The sequence below is a fragment of the Rhinoraja longicauda genome, chromosome 22, assembly GCF_053455715.1.
Source record: "Rhinoraja longicauda isolate Sanriku21f chromosome 22, sRhiLon1.1, whole genome shotgun sequence".
NCBI lineage: Eukaryota > Metazoa > Chordata > Chondrichthyes > Rajiformes > Arhynchobatidae > Rhinoraja > Rhinoraja longicauda.
In genome coordinates, this window is record NC_135974.1 from 1,234,220 (window position 1) to 1,254,679 (window position 20,460).

At 43.5% G+C, this 20,460-nt stretch overlaps 1 protein-coding gene across 1 annotated transcript in view; it reads left to right on the forward strand.

The window, feature by feature from the left end:
- Window positions 1–20,460, forward strand: part of LOC144604322 (myosin heavy chain, skeletal muscle, adult-like) — a 72,584-nt gene that overhangs the window by 14,809 nt on the left and 37,315 nt on the right. The window contains exons 11-20 of the mRNA XM_078418556.1: window positions 1,702–1,805; window positions 1,928–2,066; window positions 2,904–3,022; window positions 3,461–3,610; window positions 4,604–4,774; window positions 5,881–6,060; window positions 6,878–7,010; window positions 10,851–10,930; window positions 15,861–15,948; window positions 16,402–16,519. Coding sequence (XP_078274682.1) covers window positions 1,702–1,805; window positions 1,928–2,066; window positions 2,904–3,022; window positions 3,461–3,610; window positions 4,604–4,774; window positions 5,881–6,060; window positions 6,878–7,010; window positions 10,851–10,930; window positions 15,861–15,948; window positions 16,402–16,519 — 1,282 coding nt within the window. The remainder of the gene's footprint in view (window positions 1–1,701; window positions 1,806–1,927; window positions 2,067–2,903; window positions 3,023–3,460; window positions 3,611–4,603; window positions 4,775–5,880; window positions 6,061–6,877; window positions 7,011–10,850; window positions 10,931–15,860; window positions 15,949–16,401; window positions 16,520–20,460) is intronic.

The following is a 20,460-nucleotide window of genomic DNA, read 5'->3' on the forward strand; positions in this document are numbered from 1 at the left end:
GTAAAATTCAGCAGAGGAAACTGAAATGGAGTGATCAATTCAAAACAAAATATTAATTCTGCTTGACCTTCTGAGTGCTTCCAACAGTTTTTGTTTTATTTTGGTGTTTATTATATATTTATGTTGAGGGTTTTTCCCATTTTGGGCTTCTCCCTTTGCTCAAAAGAGTTTGTTTCAAACACCCTTGCAATGGCTCAGCCAGACAGCCAAGATATTTCACTCTAAGGTTTTTATTATTTTTGTATTTCAATGAAAATTGTAAAAAAAAAGGCAATTTGTTTGGCCCAAAGAAGGACTGTGCCCTCACATCAAAACCTTTGTGGTGAACATAACCTGGATTTGTCTCAGGAACTGTGTATAATCTGATTACAAATAATGCAGTTTGGAGAACAACACGTTCCTGCACCAACGGTGCAACTAGTGGCATCTCTCGTTCTTTACTGTAGGATTGCTGCCCTATTCATGATCAGGAAACTACCAGTGGAGCATATTCTTCATCTTCTCTTCATAAGATATAGGAGCAGAATTAGGGCATTCGCCCCATCGAATCTGCTCTGTCTTTCGATCATGGCTGACCTATCTGTTGTCCCTCTCAACCCCATTCTCCTGCCTTCTCCCTGTAACATTGGATGCCCATACTAACCAAGAACCTATCAATCTCTGTTTTAAAAATACCCAATTACTTGGCCTCCACCACTGTGGCAATGAATTCCACAGATTCACAACCCTGTGGCTAAAGAAATTCCTCCTCATATCCATTCCAAAGGTACATCCTTTTTTTCTGAGGCTGTATGCTCTCATTCTAGACTTTCCCACTCCTGGAATCATTCTCTCCACATCTATGCCACCAACAGGAAACTAGGTGAAGGAGGGGCTGTGCATTGCATTGGATCTTAAATAATGTCACCTCTGCTTTCCTGGCACTCTTTTCCACTCCTTTAGACAATAAGTTTCTGGAGGAAACTTTCCCCATTGCAGTACCACCTACCTTTATATTTAATTCTTCCCCAATTTATCAACCCTCCTTTGAAAGTCTTGCTCTCTGGACGTATGGATTATTATGCTCTGTGCTAGAACTAAGGTAGATGTAAAAAAGTTATTTAAAACTTAATTGTATCGGGAGCTGGAAATCTATATCAGCAAAGCAGATGAAGCAACGTCCATATTTCAAGAGGTGAAATAATTGTTTTGGGGAAATGTCCTCTGCTTGGTGCAGTCTGTCTATGGGTAATGAGCAAGTTCTGTTTTCTGTTATTCGATTTTGTCCACAAGTCCGAAAATACACAAGAATCACTTGAAATGATCTCCATATCTCCACAGTTTTATAATGAACTAGACCAAGTGCACCCGTTGGGCCCATTCCTCGTAGAGGGGGGATAGTGGACCGTGGTGCCAGCGCTGCAGCCAGATCGAGCCGTGGACCCAAAGCCTCTCCTGTATTGGTCTAGCACCCTTACCCCCCTCCCCCACTCATAAAGCACACAAGGCTGATAAAAAATAACAATTACTAAAAGTGGTGAAGCAGGAAACTAGTTCAGCTGTTTGTTGGAATGAATGTATGTATGTGTGTTGGCCTTTTGAATTCAATTGTATCATGGGAACCATTCATATGTAGGATGTGAATTAGTTTAATGTTCGTAACCTGGAGACGGCCTATTTTAGAATTTCCTCTTTGACACTGATGATGTTTCCCTTTTCCAGATATGCTACTGGTGAGCAACAATCCCTTTGATTATCACTACTGTTCTCAAGGGGTTGTTTTAGTGGACAATATGGATGATGGGGCAGAACTAATGGGAACTGATGTAAGTATTTTGCATCGGCACGGATAGTTATCGCAGTAGTCAAATCATTGTCTGTGAACACTGGCAGCTAGTCATATACATGAACCAGGGAGAATGACTTATTTTTAATTTCCTTTAAATAGCATGCCATGGACATATTGGGCTTTACAGTGGATGAGAAGTACGGCTGCTACAAGATAGTGGGAGCGATCATGCACTTTGGAAATATGAAGTTCAAACAGAGACAACGGGAAGAACAGGCAGAAGCAGATGGAACTGAAAGTAAGGCAATAGATATAATGTTCCCTATACTGGAACCTGGCATATCCCTGCCCAGGTTCCCAGTTCTCTCCTAGAAGAGCAAGATGTCTGCCTGCACTAGTTCCATTTGCCTGCATTTGGCCCAAATCCCTCTCAATTTTTTCTTTCCATGTACATGATCAACTATTTTTTAAACTATCTTTTAATTGTACCCCCATCCCCATCATTTTCTGCGGCAGCTCATTCCATCATCCTCGCTGTGAAAAAAGCTGCCCCTCAGGTCTCTTAAATCTTTACCCCTCACCTTAAATCTCTGCCCTATAGTTTTAGGCTCCCCTCGAGTCCCGGTAATATAATTGAGAATGTTTTCTGCACACTTTCCATCTTAATGACAAGATTGCGCACAATACTCCATGCGTGGTCTCACCAATGTTTTGTACAATTTCAACATAATGTTCAATGCTCTGACCGACTCTGGGTAAGTGCACTAAACACCTTCTTCACCATCCGATCTACTAGTGTCACCACTTTCAGGGAACTATGTACTTGCCCCCCCCCCCCCCCCCCCCCAAGGTCTATCTGTTCCACAATACTCCTGGCATTTCCTGTGAAAATCCTACCCTGATGTTACTTACCACAAAGCTTTCCTGTGTTAAAAGTTTATCTGAGTTAACGTAAATCTGCCATTCTCTGCCCCCCATCCCAAGTTCATCTTGATCCTGTTTTAATTCTACATATCGGCTGATGCTTGATGCCTATTTAATCGCCTGTCTTCTTTTGGCCTGGGAAAGTCAACTTTGAAGTTGTTTTGTTCTCTGATGATTGTTCTTGAGGTAACTTTGCTCCTTTACATTGTAGATGCAGACAAGGCTGCATACCTAATGGGGATCAGTTCTGCCGATCTCCTGAAATGCCTCGCCCACCCAAGGGTCAAAGTGGGAAATGAATACGTGACCAAGGGGCAGACAGTTGCTCAGGTACTATAGTAAGATTGCTTTGTTTTTTAAATTACTGGCTTCATCATGTGTCAGTCCTTGCTTTGGTGATGTGGGCACAGACTTTGTGGTGTGAATATTGGAGGTGTGAATTGAGGGTGAATCTGAATAATTATGTCACATCAATTTCTTATTTTTGCAAAATGTCTGAATGCTTCAAAAGCTTTCAAAAGATTGAGTGAGGCTGGAAGAATAGATATGAGTGACTCTTGGTCATCTCTCCAAATCTCTCTTTGTCTGGCTCATGTTTTTTTTTGTTTGATGATGTTCTTGAGAAATGCCTTGGGGTATTTTGCAAAGTTATGTCAAAATTATGTTGTTGCGAAAGAGGCAGTAATTCAGGGGTTTCTGGAAAGGTTATTGTTGAATCTCTGTAGAAAACTATTCAGCGTATATTAAACAAGATTTTATCTCCTCCAGGTCATCTATGCCGTAGGGGCGCTGGCAAAGGCTACTTACGATCGAATGTTTAAGTGGCTAGTTCTACGCATCAATAAAACTTTGGACACAAAGTTATCAAGGCAGTTCTTCATTGGAGTCCTGGACATCGCAGGCTTTGAAATATTTGATGTAAGTTTTTCAATGTCCAACCACGAAAATTATCCTGGTAGAAAGTTGAATGGTACCAGGTAGTGAGTCATAGATTGTGACCTGTAACAGACCTCACTTACAGGAAGCACTGTTTCTCTACTGAACATAGATTTTGAAATGAGCTCGGCAAAACTTTTCTAAAACTTCAGGAAGTTGGTCACGGTGTAAGAATCTATCAGTACAGAAGTACTAGAGAGAATGACTATCCCCCTTGTTGCAAACTATGTACAAATTAACCAGGTGGTGGTGGATTGCTGGGAGAGGTGGGAAAGAATCAATGGAAGAAAAAAATCATGAGGAATCATGAATGAGTCAGATATGGGTAGAGGTATTTTGGAGGGAGGGGTGTGGGTAGGGGAACTTCTGGTTTCTTGTTAGCATGCCAGGAGAGAAACAATGGATAAATCCCATGATGTGTTTGGACCTCCTTCACCTATAAGCTTGGATTAAGCTATGTGTGGAAACTCCCAACTAAGAATGTGCCTGCAGCACAGGACGAATGTTGTAAATTGCAGAATGATTGCACCAGAAAAAAGATGTTTACCATCACTGTATTTGAATTCATCAATTGTACAGACCACAAATGGATTAATTATAATGCTTTCTCTTTTCCCATCTTACCTCTCTCCCACTCTTTCTCACTCTTTCCCTGGTTCATTTCTCTTGCTGTTTGTCTTCACCCATTTTCTTTTCCTCTTCCTTTCCTGTGTGCCCCAGCTCCGCCAACAATCTCCCTTCCACTCCCTCTAATTGCTTTTTATCCTTTCTCCTCTCATTCCACCTCTCTATCTTTCCTCTATTCCCATCCATCCCCTCTCGTTCTTCTCTCCATCATTCTTTGTCCCTCCTCCAGTCCTTCCCCTCTTCTATTTATACCTTTTTCTTCTGGACTCTTCAATTCCCTTTTCCCTACCCTCATTTTCTTTATCCCTTTAAAAATTATTTTCCCTCTCTCTCTTTCCATGGATCTAGTATAACAGCTTTGAGCAACTCTGCATCAACTTCACCAACGAGAAACTGCAACAGTTTTTCAATCATCATATGTTTGTGCTGGAGCAGGAGGAGTACAAGAGGGAGGGTATCGAATGGGTCTTCATTGACTTTGGTCTGGATCTGCAGGCTTGTATTGATCTTATTGAGAAGGTAAACATGCACAAATTATTCATCTCCTTTAAATGCAAATATGTGCTTGATCTTGGAGAAAGAACATGAGGCATTCATATTTTTGTTACACTTGACAAAATTGATCTGATTTACAGATCTCTTAGGCTTCATCCTTCCAATCTAACTCATACTAAATCCATGATCCTTGCCCTTCCTCATCTATATATATGCATCAGTCTTGCAATCTTTCAAGTGTGCATGTTCTATCCTGTCTCTGAAATCTCCAGTCAGACATCCTCTGAGATCCCACACTTTTCCAATTTTGTTTTCTTGTGCAATTCTGATTTTAATCACTCCACCCTCTTCGGTGTTAACCCATAAAGCTCTGCGATTTCATCCCTGAACCTCTCCACTGCTTTCCGACTCTTTCCGGCGTAAAGATGGTCCTTACAATCTACTGATGCAGACTTTGATAAACAAGGAGCGTTTTAAATTTAATCAATTTAGTATTGAAAATGTTTTAGTTTTTCATTAAGTTCTCAACCTTGTTGCAGCGATATAAAGTAGCTTTTAGCCCTCAGGGGAATTGAGTAACTGTCCAGAACTGTTTAATTGAACTGTCTGGCAACTCAGCGGACGTTACCTGGGAATATAAACGTGTCATCCCAACTAAAAGCACTGATTGTTTTTAGCCATTGTCCTCTGTGTGCAGCAGGTGTGAAATATGGACAGTGAAAAAGATACTTCCATGAGGCGGGGGATGATAGTAACAGAATTAAATAAAGCGATTAAATTAGAAAAATACATTTTAAATTACTGGCATGGAAGTGTAGGATGATGTTTTGTGACAGTAATATGTGGAGATATAGAAATCATTGGGATCCATCGTGTGCGTGAATGCACTAAATGTTTACCTCTCAATCAAGTTCTGCTCAGAGTTGGTGTGCTAGGATCCCAGATTTGGATAATGCAATGCAGAAGTGGGGGGGGAGGTTACCTGGACATTTGCTCCATGATGGAGTTGCATCCTAGATGAAGTACTGTAGAATTTGTCATTTAAGAGGGCAGGATCGTGTGACTGTATGAAATAGTTCTGAGGTTCCAATTGTGCCCAGTCCTGATGAACTGTTTTGTGTTTGAGCCAGCCTATGGGAATCCTGTCCATCCTTGAAGAGGAGTGCATGTTCCCAAAAGCCACGGACATGTCATTCAAAGCAAAGCTGTATGACAATCATCTGGGCAAATCCCCCAACCTGCAGAAACCACGGCCAGACAAAAAACGCAAATACGAAGCTCACTTTGAGCTGGTTCATTATGCTGGTGTGGTAAGTTGGTCAGTCTGTACGTGTGTGATTGCCTCACGTTAGCGCACAAATGTAATGGTATATGAGAGAGAATGAGTGAGGGAAAAAAGAGCAAAATGGGTTTAGAGCCAATATGTTGCTGTCGGGATGAAAGACAAGAACAGCAAGGAACCCTGGATGTGGAGGGAAATCAACGACTGGATAAAGATAAAAAAGGAAGCATACGGCAAGTGCAGATAACTCTGTATAGAAAATGTGGAGGTACATGTGAAAGAAATTAGGAGAGAAAAGAGGGGGACACAGAACATCACAGTGCACAAGATTTCAGAAAAATTCCAAATTGTCCATGTGGGATGAAGCATTTCAGTTTTGAGGTGAGGTTAGAAAGGCTGATTTTGTTTTCCTCAGAGTGGAAGAGATTGAATGAGGACCTGACAGTAGTATTCAAAATTATGAGGGGCATAGATAAGAATAGACAGTAGAAAACATTTCTCCATAGCAACGTTTTCTAAATTAAGAGAGCATAAGTTTTGGATTAGAGACTTGCATTATTTAAAAAACATTTAGACAATCACTTGAGACTGCTAGGCACAGAAGGCTGATAGTCCAGGTGCTGGTAAATGGGATGAGTGCAGATAAGTCCATGATGGTCAGCATGGACATGCTGGGCCAAAGTACCTGTCTGCTGTATGTCTGTGACTCTATGAACTGTGAAGTGTGTGATTGAGCAGTAAGAGTCAACTAATTTTTGTCAGGTTCTAATTGGTTAAATTGATTTGCTGTTGGATGTCTGTCTCCAGGGATGTTAAAGGCTGAGACTAATTCTGGTTTCCTGCAGGTTCCGTACAACATTGGTGGGTGGCTTGATAAAAACAAGGACCCACTGAATGAGACGGTGGTGGCACTCTTTCAGAAATCCTCCAACAAGTTGTTAGGGGCATTGTATGAGAATTATATCAATGCTGAAGCAGGTAAATTTATCTTCAACTTGCTATTATCTGAACCTATGCATGTACATCCCAGTGCAATAGGCAATAGGTGCAGGAGAAGGCAATTTGGCCCTTCGCACCAGCACTGCATTCACTGTGATCATGGCTGATCATCCACAATCAGTATCCCGTTCCTGCCTTCTCCCCATATCCATTGACTCTGCTATCTTTAAGAGCTCTATCTAACTCTCTCCTGAAAGCATCCAGAGAATTGGCCTCCACTGCCTTCTGAGGCAGAGAATTCCACAGATTCACAACTCAAGGTTAAAAAGTTCTTCCTCATCTCAGTTGTAAATGGCCTACCCCTTATTCTTAAACTGTGGCCCCTGGTTCTGCACTCCCCCAACATCGGGAACATGTTTTCTACCTCCAGCGTGTCCAATCCCTTAATAATCTTACATGTTTCAATAAGATCCCCTCTCATCCTTCTAAATTCCGGTGTATACAAGCCCAACCACTCCATTCTTTCAATATATGAAAGTCCCGCCATCCTGGGAATTAACCTCGTGAACCTACGCTGCACTCCCTCAATAGCAAGAATGTCCTTCCTCAAATTTGGAGACCAAACTGCACACAATACTCCAGGTGCGGTCTCACTAGGGCCCTGTCCAACTGCAGAAGGACCTCTTTGCTCCTATACACAACTCCTCTTGTTACAAAGGCCAACATGCCATTAGCTTTCTTCACTGCCTGCTGTACCTGAATGTTTGCTTTCAGTGACTGATGAACAAGGACAGCCACATCTCGTTGTACTTCCTCATTTCCTAACTTGACACCATTCAGATAATAATCTGCCTTCCTGTACTTGCCACCAAAGTGGATAATCTCATATTTATCCACGTTAAACTGCATCTGCCATGCATCCGCCCACTCACCCAACCAGTCCAAGTCACCCTGCATCCTCATAGCATCCTCCTCACAGTTCACACTGCCACCCAGCTTTGTGTCATCTGTTCAATAGAAGAAGCTGTTCAATATTCTGTTCCCTTGACTCAAAAGTCCTGACTTCAAATTATGGCCACACACCCTGATTTCAAAGTCAGATTAAGGAAGTTGCAGGTGTGGAATACCCATGTGCCTCCTTGCCAAGTCCCTCTTGGTAATCGTGATCATGGGTTTGGAAGTTGTTGTAAGAATATCAGCAAGTAACTAGTTTGTTTCATGGATCGTAGGAACTGCAACCACAATGTGCAAGTGCAGGAGGAAAGTGATTGTTTAGGATGACAGTTAAAGAGGATTGCTTTGTCCCATCATCAAATAGATTCAAGGAAGATGTAGACTTTGTTTTAAGGCTGAAGGGATCAAAAGAAATAGAGAGGAGATAGGAACAAGGTATTGAAATGGATAATCCGCCGTGTTTGTGTTGAAAGGCGGAGCAACAAACGGCCTCTTCCTGCTCCAGAATGTCCTGATTGCCATTGAATTTCCCAAGTGTTGTGGGAGCCACATTTTTCCAAGTGAATGGAGAAAATACCATCACACTCCAAAATTGTACCTTGTAGATGGTTGAAAAGCTTTGGGAACCCTGAGCCGAGTTACTCACCACTGGACACCTGCCGTTTGACCTGCTGTTGTAGCTGCAGTTGTTTTGAGACTGATCCATTTTAATTGATTGTCCATGGACACCCCAGGATTTTGATTGTGTGAGATATGGTAACCACAATGAGTATCAAGTGTGGGTGGGTAAACTTTCCGTTTGTTGCAGATGTATGGTGGCTGATATTGTCTGATACTTTTCTGCCTATGCCTGAACGTTTTCAAGATCTTATCCTATCCTCTTGTTCTGGATTGCAACAACTCTGAAACCCATGATCACAACCACCAAGAAGTGAATAGTGAATAGCAGACAGATAGTGAAGATGATTGTGAAAAATTGCAGCAGGATCTTGATCGATTGGACAGGTGGGCTGAGGAATGGTTGATGGAATTTAATACAGAGAAATGTGCGGCATTGCACTTTGGGAAGTCTAACAAGGGCAGGGAATGGTAAGGCTCTGGGGAGTGTTGTAGAGCAGAGGGATTTAGGAGTGCAGGTGCATTGTTCCTTGAAGGTGGATTCGCAGGTAGATAGGATGGTCAAAAAGGCATTTGGCACATTGGCCTTCATCAGTCAGAGTACTGAGTATAGAGGTTGGGAGGTCATTATGCAGTTATATAAGACATTGGTGAGGCCGTATTATGTTTAGTTCTAGGCACCATGATATAGGAAAGATGTTGTCAAGCTGGAAAGGGTACAGAGAAGATTTACAAGGATGTTGCCAGGACTAGAGGTTTCTGAGCTATAGGGAGATGTTGAGTAGACTGGGACTCTATTCCTTGCAGTGCAGAAGCATGAGTGGTGATCTTATAGAGGTGTATAAAATCATGAGAGGAATAGATTGGGTAGATGCACAGAGTCCCTTGCCCAGAGTAGGGCAATCGAGAACAAGAGGACACGGGTTTAAGGTGAAGGGGAAAAGGTTTAATAGGAATCTGAGGGGTACCTTTTTCACACAAAGGGCGGTGGGGGTATGGAACAGGCTGCCACAGGAGGTAGCTGAGGCAGGAACTATCCCAACATTTAAGAAACAGTTAGACAGGTCTGTTTTGGAAGATTCGTCACCAGTAAATGACGAACATTGGGAATGTTGGTATGCAGAAAGGCCTTTCGGTGCAAGTCCATCACTATTTGAAAGTAGTGACAAAGTTTGAAAGAGTAGTGAAAAAGGCAGTTGGTATGTTTGTCTTTCAAGGCTGAGGCATTAGGTGTAAAAGAAAGTTGGGACAAAATATGTTGAGACTGTACAAAACATTGGTTAGACCGAACTTAGAACATTGTATAAAGTTCTGGACACCAGACTAACAAAGGATGTAGTAGCAATGGAGAGTAGAAACAAGGAACTGCAGATGTTGGTACAAAAAAAGACGCAAAGTGCTGAGTAACTCAGAGTTAGTAAGCATCTCTGGAGAACATCGATAAGTCATGTTTCTGATTGGGATCCTTCTTCGGCAATAGAGAGAGTTACCAATATGTTGAAGATAGACATACAATGCTGGTGTAACTCAGCGGGTCAGGCAGCATCTCTGGAGAAAATAGATAGGTGGGATTCACATTTGGAAATGGATAGGTGACTTTCCATGAAGAAGGGTCGTGACCCAAAACCTCATCTATCCATTTTCTCCAGAGATGCTGCCTGACCCACTGAGTTACTCCAGCATTTTGTGTCTATGGTATAAACCAGCATCTGCAGTTTTTTATTACATTTACCAGTATATAGCCTGGAATGGAGGGCTGTAGTTATACTGACAGTTTGGACAAAATGTGTTTATTCCCACTGGAAAATAAAATAACATAGAATTGTACTGCACAGGACCATAAAACCAATTAAAACTGATCCCACCTGTCTGAACATCATCCGTATAACTTCCATTCATTGCCTGTTCATGTGGTTTTCTAAATACCGATTAAATATCTCATCTGGTTCCACCTCTTCTCCGGCAGTGTGTTCCAGAAACTACCACTACCACTCGATGTAAAGAAAAAGCTTAACCCTCCTATCTCATTTAAGCTTATCTTATTGCCATGCCCTCTAATATTTGACATTTCTACCCTGGGAAATAAATGAGCCATCTACCCCATCTAAACCTCTCAGAGTTTTATAAACTTCTATTAGGTCGACCCACATCTTCCGATGCTCCAGAGAAGAAAAAAATCTAAGTTTGTCCTATAGCTAATACCCTCTAATCTAGACAATATCCTGGTGGATCTATTTTCTGTCATAAGTGGCTTTTCTCACTGATTCTCATCTGCTGAGTGTTTGAGCTTTTCTGCTTTTATTCTAGCCCAGGAGCAGAGCAAGTCAGGATCCAAGGAAAAGCGGAAGAAAGCTGCCTCTTTCCAGACTGTGTCCCAGTTGCATAAAGTAAGATTCAACTCTACTTGCAATCCAGCTTCAAAGTGTCAAGCCACACGCACATGCTACTTTCCCCAAGTATGGTCAGTTTAAATCTCTTATGGCCATGTTGGTGGTAGATCCCTTCCCTGAGTATTTGTCAATACACTCCTTTGCTAATCGGAACAATTTGTAAGTGTTTGATAATATTCCATTTTAGATATTAAACTGTGATCAAGCCAGCCATTAATGACATAGAAACATAGAAACATAGAATAATAGGTGCAGGAGCAGGCCATTCGGCCCTTTGAGCCAGCACCGCCATTCAATATGATCATGGCTGATCATCTAAAATCAGTACCCCGTTCCTGCTTTTTCCCTGTATCCCTTGATTCTTTTAGCTCAAAGAGCTAAATCTAACTTTAACTTTCCCTTGGCACAGACATGCATTCGAAAGATTTCAAACTGAATTTCAATATCCACAAAGATAATCAAATGTTCAGTGCCTGAAATTGTGAGAAATTATAATTAGTATCACAGAAAAAAATGCCAACTGTTTATAAAATTCAATACTTTTTGTGTTTGGACTGTAAAAATATAAAGTCACTTACATTCAACATTTTCTCAATGCTTCATGGGTGACGCACGCCCAACTTATGGACAGTCCTACATATGTAGGATCTCCCATAATATCATTAAGTAAGTATGACGTACATACATGTGTAGGAAAAAAACTGCAGATGCTGGTTAAAATCGAAGGTGGACACAAAATGCTGGAGTAACTCAGCGGGTCAGGCTGCATCTTGGGAGAGAAGGAATGTGTGGCGTTTTGGGACGAGACCCTTCTTCAGACTGATGTCAGGGGAGGGGGCGGGACCCACCCGAGATGTTGCCTGGCCCGTTGAGTTACTCCAGCATTTTGTGTCTAACGATACACATACATATATTTGTTCCCACAAACAGCAGAACTAGTTTCCTCTCCCTCTCCCTCTCCCTCTCCCTCTCCCTCTCCCCCTCCCTCCCTCTCTCTCTCTCTCCCTCTCTGGTTTTGATGCCATTCATTACAACATTATAGCAATATGGTTACTCTAATCGAATGATTTTGGCGTATTTTCCAACGTGAACAAAATGGCCTATTTTGTAAAAACAGAATCTGTTCACTGCCTGTATGTAAAACAGGTTTTAAAGCTTGATTGCGAAGTTCAGATCCAGATTAGGTTATTGTTAACAAACCAGAGGCAAAGACGTTGCTTGCACACGAAGCTCTCAGAGTGCACAGTACACAGTGATACAACAATAAATATAACAATGAGTGCACAGAACAGAATGATGCAAATATACAAATACAATCGGAAGTAGTGCAAGATAACTCAAGTGCATAATAGTTGTTGCCTTACGGCGAATGCAGCGCCGGAGACCCGGGTTCCATCCCGACTACGGGTGCTGTCTGTATGGAGTTTGTACGTTCTCCCCGTGACCTGCGTGGGTTTTCTCCGAGATCTTCGGTTTCCTCCCACACTCCAAAGATGTACAGGTTTGTAGGTTAATTGGCTTGGTAAATGTAAAAATTGTCCCTAGTGGGCATGGGATAGTGTTAATGTGCGGGGATCGCTGGTTGGCGCGGACCCGGGGGGCCGAAAGGGCCTGTTTCCACGCTGTATCTCCAAACTAAAACTAAAGTCCAGAAGCTAGTTACACATGGTGGCCCAAAGGCCTTGATTTTAGAGATGAGTTTATTTGATATTACAGTGTTGAAGGCTGAGCTGTAGTTAATGAATAGCATCCTGACTCAGGTGTACTTATTGTCAAGGTGCTGCAGGCCTGAATGTGGTGCAAGGGAGATGGCGTCCTCCACAGACCTCTTTTTCCTGTGCATTAATTGCAGGAGGTCCAGATTGTCCGGAAGACAAGTGCAGATGCGAGCCATTAACCATCTTTGATTTTGGTCAATGTTAGAGCTACTGGGCAGTAGTTATTGAGATAGGTCACTTCTTGGGGACTGGAATGATGAATGTTTCTTTAAAATGAATTAAATCGAGTTGGTGCAGGAGGCAGCCGATAGATGTTTCCGTTATAGTAAATTGGTTGATTTACAATTGAAAAAAGTTCTTCTCTCCAGGTGCTTGAGCCATGATACTGTTTGTACCTACAAAGAGCTAGCAGTTTGCCATTTCTGAATTCACAGCTGCAAACCCCGTAAAACTGTTTAGTTAGCACATAATCAGGGCGAGAAGAGAGTTAAGCATTTTAATAATTTAATTTCCACCTACCTCGACTCCATCCTATCCCCCCTGGTCAAATCCCTCCCCACCTACGTCCAAGACACCTCACATGCTCTCCGTCTCCTCAATAACTTCCGGTTTCCAGGCCCCCACTCCCTCTTCTTTACCATGGATGTCCAGTCACTCTACACCTCCATCCCCCACAAGGATGGTCTCGAAGCCCTCCGTTTCTTCCTCGACCGTAGAACCAGCCAATCTCCATCTACTAACACTCTCCTCCGCCTAGCAGAGCTGGTTCTTACCCTCAAAAACTTCTTCTTTGACTCCACCCACTTCCTCCAAACCAGAGGCGTAGCTATGGGCACTCGCATGTGCCCTAGCTATGCCTGCCTCTTTGTCGGGTACGTCGAACAATCACTGTTCGGGGCGTACAGTGGCACCATCCCCGAACTCTACCTCCGCTACATTGACGACTGCATTGGTGCTACCTCTTGTACCCATGCAGAACTCACTGACTTCGTACATTTCACCACTAATTTCCATCCTGCTCTTAAATATACTTGGACTATCTCTGACATCTCCCGACCGTTTCTGGATCTCACCATCTCCATCACAGGAGACAGACGAGTGACTGACATCTACTACAAACCCACTGCCTCCCACAGCTATCTGGACTACACTTCTTCCCACCCTGTCTCCTGCAAAAAGTCTATCCCCTACTCCCAGTTCCTCCGTCTACGCCGCATCTGCGCCCAGCATGAGGAGTTTCACACTAGGGCATCAGAGATGTCCTCATTCTTTAGGAAATGGGACTTCCCCTCTTCCATTATAGATGAGGCTCTCACTAGGGCCTCCTCTATATCCTGCAACTCTGCTCTTGCTCCCCCTCCCCCCATTCGTAACAAGGACAGAGTCCCCCTTGTCCTCACCTTCCATCCCACCTTCCAACATTTTCGTCACCTCCAATGGGATCCCACTACTGGCCACATCTCCCCATCTCCTCCCCTTTCTGCTTTCCGCAGAGACCGTTCCCTCCGTAACTCCCTGGTCCACTCGTCCCTTCCTTTCCAAACCACCCCATCCCCGGGCACTTTCCACTGCAACCGCAGGAGATGCAACACTTGTCCCTTTACCTCCCCCCTCAACTCCATCCAAGGACCCAGTCTTTCCAGGTGAGGCAGAGGTTCATCTGCACCTCCTTCAACTCATCTATTGTATCCGCTGCTCTAGATGTCAACTTCTCTACATCGGCGAGACCAAATGCAGCAAGCTCGGCGATCGTATCGCTGAATACCTTCGCTCAGTCCGCCTTAACCAACCTGAACTCCCGTTGGCTGAGCACTTCAACTGCCCCTCCCACTCCCAGTCTGACCTTTCTGTCATGGGCCTCCACCGGTGTCATAGTGAGGCCCACCACAAATTGGAGGAACAGCACCTCATATTTCGCTAGGGCAGCCTACAGCCCAGTGGTATGCACATTGACTTCTCTAACTTTAGATAGTTCCTCTGTCCCTCTCTTCCCCTCCCCCTTCCCAGTTCTCCCTCTATCTTCCTGTCTCCACCTATATCCTTCCTTTGTCCCGCCCCCCTGACATCAGTCTGAAGAAGGGTCTCGACCCGAAACATCACCCATTCCTTCTCTCCTGAGATGCTGCCTGACCTGCTGAGTTACTCCAGCATTTTGTGAAATAAATCCTATCATTACCTGTTTGTTTGGGCTTTACGGTGGGACTTGTCTCAGTAGGATTACGACTTTTAGGGCTGATGGGTTTCTGGATCCTATATCCGAACTGATCATGTGATTTCTTTCTGACCTGTCAAGGAGATCAAGGTGGTTAAGACTTGCAGTGATGTTTAGCTGATTTATGAATGAACATCACTTTAAGTCTGTGCTATCTTTTACTCACAATCTGCTGAAGAGTAGAAAGTGGTAAGTATGGAGAAAGAACTAAAACTGGAAAAGAGCTCATGAGCAAAGTTAGCAGTGTCACAAAAGCACAGTCACCCAAAGTCTGAGGTACGAGTTAATATCCCTCCAAATGCCTCAATGTCACCTCATGTTGGAAGGAATCTCTAACAAGCAGAGGTAATTCTTTGGAAATCCCTTTTTAACCAATGGCTATCCTCTGTTAAATGGAGGGAATCACCTCTGGGCAAGTGTGGACCTCTAATAATCAGAGGACGTCCCTTATTGACTGGCAATGGGTGTCTTTAACCATAGGTAATTGCTTTTTAACCAGAGGATATGGTGGTGGTAAACTGATGAAATGACCAAACCAGACGCTGGGAACGATAACCCAGCAACCTGACTTCAAATCCCATCATAGCAGCAGTGAAATTTAAATCTGTTATTAATTTGGAATTTTAAAAAGAACAGTTAGTCTTGGGATTAATGAGCAAGAAACCACCAGATTGTAGAATAAACAACCTGGTTCTCAGGAGGAAATCTGCAGTCCTTCCCTGGTGTGGTCTATGTGTGTGTCCAGAACCGCCAATGACTGAAGTGGTAGAATTCCCAGATAATTGGAGGGAATATCTGCCCAGTGCTCACGTTGCTGAAATCACAACTTCAGTAGACTTGAGGGTCAGGATAAGGGTCAACAAGTGAGTTTGGGGGATACTTTAACTATTTATCAGAAGGGCAGGTTATTAACAGTGGAATCGTACAATATTTGCTGATATTGTGCCACATGGCCCCAGAAAGAATTGGGCTAACGATTATTTCTTTATTGCCTCAGGAAAACCTCAACAAGCTGATGACTAACTTGCGATCAACACAGCCTCACTTTGTGCGCTGCATTATTCCCAATAATACCAAAATTCCAGGTAGGCAACTTGTTTCCAGCACCATAAAGTTGTACTCCAAGTTTAATGCTGTCAGTGTATAATATTGCCTAAATGCAGGCCCATGTTAGTGAAATCATGGCAAAGACTCAAGATTTAGTAAGGTCACAGCTGATTTTGTAGCGCACTGTCACTTTCCTGCACTACCCCATTTCCTTTGATTTTATTCCTTTAAAAAAATCCATAGATCTTGCTCTTGAATATATTCAGTGACCTGAGCCTGCAAAGCACTCTTGGATGGTGAATTCCAAAGATGAATTGTGTCTGGGATTCCCTTTATTGGCAGGATTTGGAGAGGTGGTACCTCTGGTTACGTGTGACATTTGGAAAAGGCCTAAATTAAGGGATCCTAAATAAAACTCCTCCTAAAGATGATGCTTCCATTTAAATGATGGCCTTTTGCTGGCTGTGATGATAATGTTGTCCATTTTGCAGGTTCAATGGACGCATTTTTGGTCCTACACCAGCTTCGTTGTAATGGTGTGCTGGAGGGAATCCGTATTTGCCGTAAAGGTTATCCAAACAGAGTATTTTATGCCGACTTCAAACAGCGGTAAGAACTGATGGTGATTAATGCCAAGTTATGTTTAATTTTGACCCCTTCCATAGTGACAATGGGGCCTCCGTGCAAAATATGTGGTAACTGATCTCTACTCCATTGCTCCTGCTGACACAAGTATGACCTAGAGCAAATTCTTCAATTCTTGAATTCTTCAAATTATTCCTTCAAGTCAGCTATCTCCCCTTATCTCATCAACATTGAATCACTTTAGAGACACACAGTGGGTACTTTGCAGTTGTGAGTTCATTGTTGATCACTCATCTAATCTACCAATTCCTATGGTTACATTTCATGGCAGAACAGACTACCTTTTTATATGGCACAACTGAGACTGACTTGTGTCCTGCTACTGTCATTGAGAAAATGTCTACAGCAAAACATATGAGACAGTGGCCTCAATTTTATTGAAACTCCCTTGCTACCTGTACCATTCAGTCACTATTCTCCTGAATTTACTTTGGCTAACTGCAAATAGTTAATCTTTCTCCTCAAGACAGTCGCTGAATGTTGCCCGGCAAAGTGCTGATTTGTGATTGTACTTTTGGATCGATTTATTCACAAAATGCTGGAGTAACTCAGCAGGTCAGGCAGCATCTCAGGAGAGAAGGAATGGGTGACGTTTCGGGTCGAGACCCTTCTTCAGACTGATGTCAGGGGGGCGGGACAAAGGAAGGATATAGGTGGAGACAGGAAGATAGAGGGAGATCTGGGAAGGAGGAGGGGAAGGGAGGGACAGAGGAACTATCTAAAGTTGGAGAAGTCGATGTTCATACCACTGGGCTGCAAGCTGCCCAGGCGAAATATTCATATTTCATATTTCTCATATTTCAATGAATTTGCTGCGGCTTGGAGTCTTGGAGTTTGCTGCCTGTGAGGGTGGGCTGACTGCTGTGGCCACTCAGCTCTGAGCTGTGGGGCTACACCCTGCAAATGTGGCCATTGCCGGGGGCTAGCATCACAGGATGCGTGGAGTACATCAGTGGTGGAAGCTGCAGTCTCCCGCTGCCTTTGTTTGGTTGCACTGTTTTCCCAGCCGGAAGATTTTTTTATGGTAACACGTAGCAAATTCCACCTTATCCAGTGGCTGGTGATGAGATAGATCATCAACCTGGAGCAGGTTCTGTGTGTCAAGAGTGTTAATTGTCATGTGTATTGGGATTGGAACAATGAAATCTTTGCTTACTGAAGAATTATAGGCATATTAATGCATCAGATGAATATGATGCGATACGATAGAACTTTATTTTTCCCGGGAAGGAAATAGCGGTAACAGGATCGTTCCGAGTCAGCACGGATTTATGAAGGGGAAATCATGCTTGACTAACCTTCTGGATTTTTTTGAAGCTGTAACTAGGAAAATGGACAAGGGAGAGCCGGTGGATGAGGTGCACCTGGACTCTCATAAAGCCTTTGATAAGGTCCCACATAGGAGATTAGTGGGCAAGATTAGAGCACATGGTATTGCGGGTAGGGTGCTGACATGGATAGAAAATTGGTTGGCAGACAGGAAACAAAGAGTAGGGATTAACGGGTCCCTTTCAGAATGGCAGGCAGTTCCTAGTGGGGTACCGCAAGGCTCGGTGCTGGGACCGCAGCTATTTACAATATACATTAATGACTTAGATGAAGGGATTAAAAGTAACATTAGCAAATTTGCGGATGACACAAAGCTGGGTGGCAGTGTGAACTGTGAGGAGGATGCTATGAGAATGCAGGGTGACTTGGACAGGTTGTGTGAGTGAGCAGATGCAGTTTAATGTGGATAAATGTGAGGTTATCCACTTTGGTGGAAAGAACAGGAAGGCAGATTATTATCTGAATGGTGTCAAGTTAGGAAATGGAGAAGTACAAAGAGATCTGGGTGTCCTTGTTCATCAGTCACTTAAAGTTAGCATGCAGGTACAGCAGGCAGTGAAGAAAGCTAATGGCATGTTGGCCTTTATGACAAGAGGAGTTGAGTATAGGAGCAAAGAGGTCCTTCTGCAGTTGTACAGGGCCCTAGTGAGACCGCACCTGGAGTACTGTGTGCAGTTTTGGTCTCCAAATTTGAGGAAGGATATTGCTATTGAGGGCGTGCAGTGCAGGTTCACTAGGTTAATTCCCGGAATGGCGAGACTGTCGTATGTTGAAAGACTGGAGCGACTAGGCTTGTATACGCTGGAATTTAGAAGGATGAGAGGGGATCTTATTGAAACATATAAGATTATTAAGGGAATTGGACACATTAGAGGCAGAAAACGTGTTCCTAATGTTGGGGGAGTCCAGAACCAGGGGCCACAGTTTAAGAATAAGGGGTAGGCCATTTAGAACGGAGATGAGGAAAAACTTTGTCAGTCAGAGTTGTAAATCTGTGGAATTCTCTGCCTCAGAAGGCACTGGAGGCCAATTCTCTGGATGCTTTCAAGAGAGAGCTAGATAGAGCTCTTAAAGATAGCGGAGTCAGGGAGTATGGGGAGAAGGCAGGAACGGGGTACTGATTGCGAATGATCAGCCATGATCACATTGAATGGCGGTGCTGGCTCGAAGGGCCGAATGGCCTCCTCCTGCACCTATTGTCTATTGATCTGCCACAGTCATAAAAACACAAAATACATGAACTATGAAATGAAAGTGACGAGTGGAAAGGATTGAGGATGTGCAAGGATTTGGGGGGTGGGAGGGGGGAGTCAGTCTCAGTCTACCCCACGACAGAAGGGGGAGAAGTTGTACAGTTTGATAGCCACAGGACTAATACACAATAAATAAATTAGCAATTATACCGAAGTATGATAGTTAAGTTACAGTATGCAGTGCATCCTACAAAGTCCATAGTAGTTCAGTGCTAAGGTAGGGTTGTGGTTGGGTTGTGCAGGGTAGTTCAAAGAGTTGATGGATGATGGGCAGAGGCTGCTCTTGAACCTGGAGGTGACAGTTCTCAGCTCGAAGGTAGACACAAATTGCTGGAGTAACTCAGCGGATCAGGCAGCATCTCGGGAGAGAAGAAATGGGTGACACTTCGGGTTGAGACCCTTCCTCAGCTCCCTGTGGGAGCAGTGAGATGAGAGCATGGCCATGATGCTGTGGGTTTTTGTTGACATTGGCTGCCACCTTGTAAATAGCTTTGATGGCAGGGAGGTTGATACCTGTGATGGACTGGACAATGTCCACCACTTTCCCCAGCAATAACCTTCAATCAGCAATGTGTATTCCCAAGCCCCAGATTTGGGCACCAACAATTTGTTCTGGTCAACCCCAGCCTGCCCAACAGTAGGTCTCACAGGCAGCCTTCCTACAACGAGCCATGGACCAATTCATTACTGAGGGAGTGCCAGATTCCTGACACAGCAAGACGAGCAGCAGTTCACATCATTCACGGCAGGGCAGCACTGCCAGTAAGGCATCTCGCAATTTATGATGTTGCCTGACACGTTTTAATCGGGTTTCCATTATCATTCCTGAGAACATATCCTGAATGGTAAAGGTTACTCAAGGTTGCTCTTGCAGTACCTCCTAAATTCATGACTAATGCTGTCAAGAAAGACAAGGGCAGCAGATAGATACAAGGGAAGCACAAATGACCACAAGTTCCTTTATGTCTCACATCATCCTGACTTGAAAAGGTATCACTGATTTAACTCTTGAATTCTCTCTTGATTCTTCGCTGTCTTTAAATCTATATCCTGGAATTGCTTCTTCAACAGCCCTGAGGGAGTACCTTTGCTAGAATGACTGCAGTCCTTTAATACAGCAGCTCACTACCACCATCTTGAGGATAATTGAGGAAGACCAATAACGCCCATACCCTGTAAATGGATTACAAAATCTGACCTGGCATTCCGTAGACTCATGACCTGCATTGCTATCTTGGATGGGAGAGGGATACGGGCCGCAGTAACATTCATTTTACTTATTCATTAACAGTCCTTTCAATCTCATCATCTTGAACCTGCCAG